This window comes from Scyliorhinus torazame, chromosome 9 (assembly GCF_047496885.1).
Source record: "Scyliorhinus torazame isolate Kashiwa2021f chromosome 9, sScyTor2.1, whole genome shotgun sequence".
Taxonomy (NCBI): Eukaryota; Metazoa; Chordata; class Chondrichthyes; order Carcharhiniformes; family Scyliorhinidae; genus Scyliorhinus; species Scyliorhinus torazame.
In genome coordinates, this window is record NC_092715.1 from 244,218,779 (window position 1) to 244,226,015 (window position 7,237).

At 40.3% G+C, this 7,237-nt stretch overlaps 1 protein-coding gene across 2 annotated transcripts in view; it reads left to right on the top strand.

The window, feature by feature from the left end:
- Nucleotides 1-5,142, top strand: part of LOC140429778 (uncharacterized bromodomain-containing protein 10-like) — a 105,997-nt gene extending 100,855 nt beyond the window's left edge. For both annotated transcript variants that reach the window (XM_072517223.1, XM_072517224.1), the window contains one exon: nucleotides 592-5,142. In XM_072517223.1, coding sequence (XP_072373324.1) covers nucleotides 592-4,253 — 3,662 coding nt within the window. In that variant the 3' untranslated portion in view covers nucleotides 4,254-5,142. The remainder of the gene's footprint in view (nucleotides 1-591) is intronic.
- Nucleotides 5,143-7,237: the final 2,095 nt, after the last annotated feature.

Genomic DNA, 7,237 nt, shown 5'->3' on the forward strand with positions numbered 1-7,237 from the left:
CTCTTAATTGAAATATGTGGATCACTGAAACGTTTTCTCAGGATTTCATTGCTAATTGTCCATTTTTATTTGAAGATATTTGTAATATTTCAAACTCTCATCGTGTAGTAGGCTATTGAGAATGCTCGCAGCCTTCACGTGCACTGCACCGTAGCCGCCCCATTAAAGAACATTGTTGGCTTCTTTGTCTAATTCATTGCCAATTAATGATAAATAATCATTCATGCATTCTCATAGTACTATATATGCTGCAGCTGTAAATCGCTTCCTGTTATTGGGTTAGTCCAGTTGTTATGGTGAAAATTCTGCCTCATGTCATCATTTTGAATATCTATATATTTTTAACTTATTTAAGACTAGTTAAAATAGTCCAACAATCAGGCTGTCCGACATCGGATTTTAACAGCTCTTTGATTAGCTTACAATTACTACCATCTCTAGCATTTTCTGAAACATGTGGTGGTTAACATGGCATAAGTATTATCTGTTGTACAGTACTGTGTAGACCTCCTGAGCTATTTATATTATTGACATTATAGTCTAGCCTGTGTTTCACTAATGTTTATCATTAACTATTTTTCTATGTTTCAGATGAAGTGATGCAGCCAGACCTGGAAATACCTGTAGGTAAACCAAAACCCATTAGACAGGAATGTTCCATTAAAGAAACACAGAAACAAACTTCCAAGAATCCTAAAAGGCAAATCAGCGGTAGTGATCATGATGAATGTTGGAAAGAATCTCCTCCGTGTAAAATGACTAAACTAAGCACAAATGAAGCTGCTGCAGATCACAACATAGTAAATGTGTCATCTGGTTCTGAGCCTGGAAATCAAGATATTGAATCAAAATCTGCAGCAGTACGGCTTCCAGTTGAATCAGTTGCCAACTTGAGCAAGCCAGATGAATATTCTGTGAAGTTAGATGTTTCAAAAGGCGAGATAACAAGTGTATCAAGATCAGTTGTACAGAAAGGGACCAAACCTATTCAAGCCTTACTTGCGAAACATAATGGGAACAAAGTGACCTTAACCAGTCAGATATCCTCCTCTGTGAGAGAGGCAAGCAATCCAGAAAAGAAAATAACTGCAGTTGCATCGCACCCAAGTCCAGCAAAGTCCTGTTTGTCACCTCTTGCGACTTCAAAAGGGCCACTACAGATGGTGTACAAAATGCCTGACGGATCTTGTGTGCCAATTGATTTGAGTAGCGGCCAGATTAAGATTGCTGTCCAACCTGTTATTGATGCAAAGACTGGAGAGAGGATCATGCAGCAGGTACTTATTGTACCCAAAAACTTACTGACCCAACAACAAGATGGCAAATCTGCTGAAAAAGAAAGTCCACCCAAGGCACGCAAGGAGCTGGAGAAACGAGCTTCGGTTGGCTCTCAAACTATTGATTTGGGACATTCTCCTGCAGTGGACCTTCAGTCTCTCTCACCTGCTCAAGTTCAGTCACAAATTTCTAACTTAAGGCAGGGTAGGAACACTGCTGGTTTAACAACAGTATTAACTTCAGTTAGCCAGCCAACAAAAGTTATATCATCTTCATGTAACCTTTTAGCATCATCAGTCATTGCGCCACAAGGAAGGATGGAAGTACCTGCAGTTATGACGCCTTCAGTTACGCCATCAAATACTAGAGGTGGTCAATCAACTATTCAGCCAGTAACACCAACAAAAACACAGAGCAGATCCATAAGTAATACTGGAACTGCTCAGAGCTTCAACTCGCAGCAGTCAAATGAATTAAGTGAAGTAAAACAAGAACTTAAAACCATCTGCATACGTGATTCTCAGTCCATTTTAGTCATGACACGTGGTGGAAACACAGGGGTTGTTAAGGTGCAAAACAACTCTGACCAAAACTCACCTAATTCTATTACTCCAAGACCAATATTTACTTTTTTACCGGAGGTTCAGAACCTTGTGGTATCAAAAACGCAACCATTGTCACCATTGACCTCTTTTCTTGTTCCAGCACAGACATCCCATACAAACATTGGTCAGCTTCCTGTTTCCAGTTCCATTTCATCAGTTTCATTAGGGCTAAACCAGTTGGGTGGGGAGTCAATTAAATTAGGGTCTTGCAATACTGTGAATAATGCAGGAGTTGTACCTGTTCATGTGCCTCTGCCCACAGTTTTGTCAGCTGTTTCAGAGAGTTCAACTGTGCGCACCAGTACCCATAATGCCTTGAATTTAGTTAGTGGTCCTGTTGGTGGATTGTCTAGTGATGGTCCAGCCCAAAATAAGGTAACAGTAGCCCAAGCGCCATCATTGAAATTCTCACTCGATACTACAAGTGGCAAACAATTATTTCTTTCACCACCAGAATGTAATAAGTCTGGAGGTAGCACGTTCTTGGCTGGAACTGCAATGCCGAAACTTTTATTGGTTCCAAATACTCCTCCTACACCTTGTGGGACAAGTCAAGTCAGCATGGCACCCACAAACGCGCAGCCTCAAAAATTGGTCCTTATGAGTCCATCTGTGACTTCAATGCCCTCATCTCCCAACTTAGTATTAACAAAACCACCCCAACAACAGCTTGCCCCACCTTTAAACACAACACAGATGGCAGTGAAAAATGCAGACCCTTGTCAGGTGGTGCTGGTACCTTACACTGGGGAAACACCAATTAAAGCCAATCCGTTGCCTGGTCCATTTCAGGTAAAAGAAGTTACAAAGGGACATCCAGCCCACATTGTAAGAAACAGCATCCAGAAAATCCCAGGAATCAGCGTTGTGCCAACTATGTCTGCAAAGAGCGGGGAGGGATTATCAATCAAGAACACAATTTTACCAACAACTTGTGTTAGTACTTCAGCAATTCCTTCAGTTGTGATGGGAAATCCGAGCTCTACATCTTTTGGGAGTTCAGTTGGAATTAAAATGTGTGTTCGGAATTCATATACAGTCGCAACAACAGCTACAGGCGCAACCCTTCCAACACCAACTTTTGCAACATTTGGTTCACTTCCCACTGCTTTGCATAAAGGTAATGACAATATGTCTGGATCTAATCAAGGGATGTTATCAGCGAGACTCCCTGTTGCTATTTCAACGGTGAAAGCTGAGCACTTTGCTTCCTCAATGCTTCTTGCATCTGCACAGCCAAAGATGTCACATCAGTCGCTGACTCCTCTTTCTTTGCCAATTACAACTGCTTTACCAAACCCAATAACAATCAATTCAAAGATGGTACCAACAAACGCTCAATCAATAAGTACAGCCTTTTCCCCACAAATTGCACATTTTTCAAAAGACAGTTGTCAGACAGTCATCCGTTTTCCAAGTCCAAACACAATAACATCGCCAACCAACATAGGTACTGTTCCAAGGTTTGCAGCTGTGCAGGCCGCTTCTCGCCTGAGTACATCTACTATTGGTAATGTATTGCCTCCTGCTGGTCTGGGTCTTAACTTGGCGCATCCAACAACGGTACACAGTTTAACAAAACATCCAGTAAGTACTAATACAGTTACAGCAGCTACTTCACGAATACAGCCAGTAACAACTGTACCATCTTCTGTCAACAAAACATCAGGACCATTGAACGAATCTTGTATACGGCAGAAAATAGTTATCAACACGAGTACTCCTTTGGCACCAGGGACTCAAATAGTCATCAACAATCATCGATTTGTTGTTCCACCTCAAGGCCTTGGATCTGGTAGCCATGTCCTGCTGATTTCCAATACACTGAAACCGAGTAGTTCTCAAGCAGTAAATTTAAACCCAGGAACTCCTACAGGAACTGATGTTACATCTGCATGTCAGAAGGCAAAGATTGTATCTGCTATGTCCAACCGTTCCCAATCCTCCCCATCTCCTTGTGTTGTTCCACCTGAAAAATTGCTTCAAAACCTCTGTGCTCAGACTGCTGCGCAAACAATAACTCCTGTGTCTAGATCTGTTCAGCTTACAACAGGATCAATGCTGATGAATAGCCCTACAGCAAGACCTCAACTTCAGACTGCGGTATGCAAATTCCAAGCCCCTACCAGCCAGAGTGCCACAGCTCTTCCAGTAGACACTTCCTTCAGTAAGTTATTGGTCAGCCCAGAGGGAGCTGTTTTAAATGCTATCAATACTGTGGTTAACCCTGTTGCGAAAGTGGTGTCACAATCCTCTCTGACTCATGTTCTGGGGAGTTCAAGTGTAAATGCTGCTGTAGTCTTCCCTGCATTTAAAGCATCTGAAGTAGTCGACCCTAACCGATCCGTTTCAGCATCTTCCAATCTTTGAACTACAACTGCCAGATATCCAAGCCATGGGGATTATGAGAACCTTCAGTAGAATTGGAATCATTCTCCGATTATGTTTTGGTTGTTTGGGGACAAGGCACAACTTGCTAACAGTAACAGATGGCTGAGAGGCACAAGTATTTATTTAGTTTGCAAAGATGTTTTCCCTGTGTTGTATCTGTGAAATCTGTGTATTTCAATGTACAAAACCAATGTTAAAAATTGTACGGCAACAAATTTGAATGGACTTGTAAATTTCCTCTGGTTTATAATTTTAAAAAAAGCATAGCAATTTTAGTGATTGCTTACTGTGCACTCAAAAGCTTCTTGCACACTTGCAGTACGACCTGTATCAATGTCTACATCTTTGGTGTGCTGCAATGTTCTACTAAGTGTGATTTTTTTAGTGCAGTCAAAAAAAGCATACAACCTGTTTATATGCTATTGCTTCCTTTTTAAGTATTTAATATAGAAAACGTCTGCAGTCTGTTGTACAGTTGTAAATACTTTTGAACTCAAAGTTGTACTAAAGTGAATGTATAAAAGAATTTTGCTAATTTATTTGTTTCTTGTTTATATGATGTATAGGTTTTTAAGCTGTTTAGTAGCTTTTACGGACCAGTGTTTAGAAAAATGCAGACAAATCTGCATAATTAAAACGTGTGCAATTGTTACTGATGTGTTTCTTATATTGTTTTTATTTAAATACAAGTTCCCTCCCCAGCTATAATTCTCCCCAGCTGTAATTCTATGTTAATTCATTTCCAAATCTGCAGCAGCAACTGTTGGCTTAGAGTTTGACTAAGTACGTTGGGTCATGCCTCTCACTTCCTAGTAGTTGGATATTAGAGGGGAATTCTTCCAAGTTTTAATAAAGCTGTGCATTTTTATTTTTTATTCTACCTTTTCATAATTTCTCATGGAACTACTCTGACAAGTTACTGGGTGCAGGCAATTGTCAGGGTGTGAATATTGACAAGGGAGGGAAGTGTTACCTAGGAAAGTTGGAGTTCCAGCAATCTACAACTTCAAACTGTACATCGGGGACTACTAATGCCCCATTGAAGACTGTTATCCATTAATGGTGTGACGTGGCAAATGCTATTGTAGGAAGGACTCTCTCTGTTCTATATATTCTGGCAAGTACAATGTAAGAAAACTATCTAGTTATGTCCTGATTTATAAATGCTTGTTCAAAATTGTCCTTCTGTTCCTCAATTTGTTCTCACCTAGTTTTAGGTTCTTGCAAACTGATATCATAACTTTTAATTCAATAAGCTCCTGTCCTTATGAACATGATCTCTTCATTTTCCCTAATATAGAAATGAAGGAGTGACTGCACATTGCTGGTACACCCATTTTGCCTAGTTTGACAAAATAATCATTTTGTACTGTATAATTGTATCTAACATTGCTCTTCCACCACTCAGGAAATCTAGTCCCAAAGTTTTATCCTTCATCGCATAACCAAATCTATGGCATTGGCATATTAAGTAGGTACAATAAAAGTTTTGGATTTTGTTTCTTCTTTTGAATCTGCACTTTGGGCACATGAGTTACTGGACAAACCTTAGTTTATGAATTATCCATTCTGCTTCCTGGCTTCTGCAAAGTGGAGTAGTGGATTACATCCCCTACATGTCTCTCCTTAATAGATCCTGCCCTGGTGAGTTTGCACTATTTAAAACGTAGCTGCATCTTCAGCCCAGTTTAGCAATGCTACTATCTCGGAGCGGTTTGCATTATTTGACATTGTAGGATTAGTTTGACTTGACAACTCAGCATAACATGTGCTTCACTGTTTCAAAATTGGCCTAAATTTGTCCTTAATAACTTGAGTATATTTATTGTATAGAACCTTTTTTTTAAATGAATATGAATGCTGGATTTTTGTTCTTCAGTCCCAAAATACATTTGGCATTGCATCTGGAAATCTTCTATTCTGCTAACCTCATTTGATTAAGACAGGCCTTGAGAGTTTTTATTTTTGCTTCCCTTTATTAGCCCACTACAAAGTTCTTTCTCTGTTGGTTTTAATTTTGCTCCTTGGTTGTTTTAAACATCAGAGCTTTGAGTATTTGTCCAGTGTTGGGAGGGAGGGGGGGGGTTTGGGGGGAGACCCGCTTTGCGGAATAAATTACCAGAGGTTTCACCTGTCTTGGGTGCAGTGTTTTCTACTTTGTACAATAGTGACCCTAACTGCCCCTAGCCCCTTCATCCCCTCCCAACCCCTTCCCGGCTCCTTTGACAGCACTTTCCAAACCAGTGACCTTAAGGACATTGGAACATCACCACCATCTGCTAGTTCCCCCTCTGTCACACACCATCCTGACTTTAAAATATATCACTATTCCTCCACTGTCACTGCGTCAATATCCTGGAGATCCCTCCCTAACAGAACTGCGGGTCTATCTACACCACAAGGACTGCAGCAGTTGAAGAAGGTGGCTTACCAGCATTTTCTTAAGCAATATTGGATGGGTAATAAATTCTTGCCTTGCCAGTGATGCCCACATCCCATGAATAAATCTTAAAAATAGCTAGCTTTGACAAGTCATGCAGACTCGAAACGTTAGCTCCCCTTTCTCTCCACAGGTGCTGTCAGACCTGCTGAGATTGTCCAATATTTTCTGTTGTTGTTAAAAATATCTTCTAACTGTTCTCTCCGAAACACAAGTTATTCTTTCATCCAGATCGTTTTTAAGTGTAAAAAGCCAAAGTCTTGTTATAGTTTCCAGTGGCATGCATCCTGCCAATCAGAGGGCATGCTTTTAGCCATACTCTGATCTCCAAAGCAATTTCCATTGTTGCCTACAATTTTTTGTTTTAATTTTTTGCTAATCTCTTGTGCCATACCTTATTAAATGCTTTCTGACAGCCCATTAAATTCACATCCATAGACATCACCTACCCATCATGTTAGTGACCTACTCAAATGTTGAACTCGATGAAACACATATGACTTGTCCTTCACAAATCTCTGTT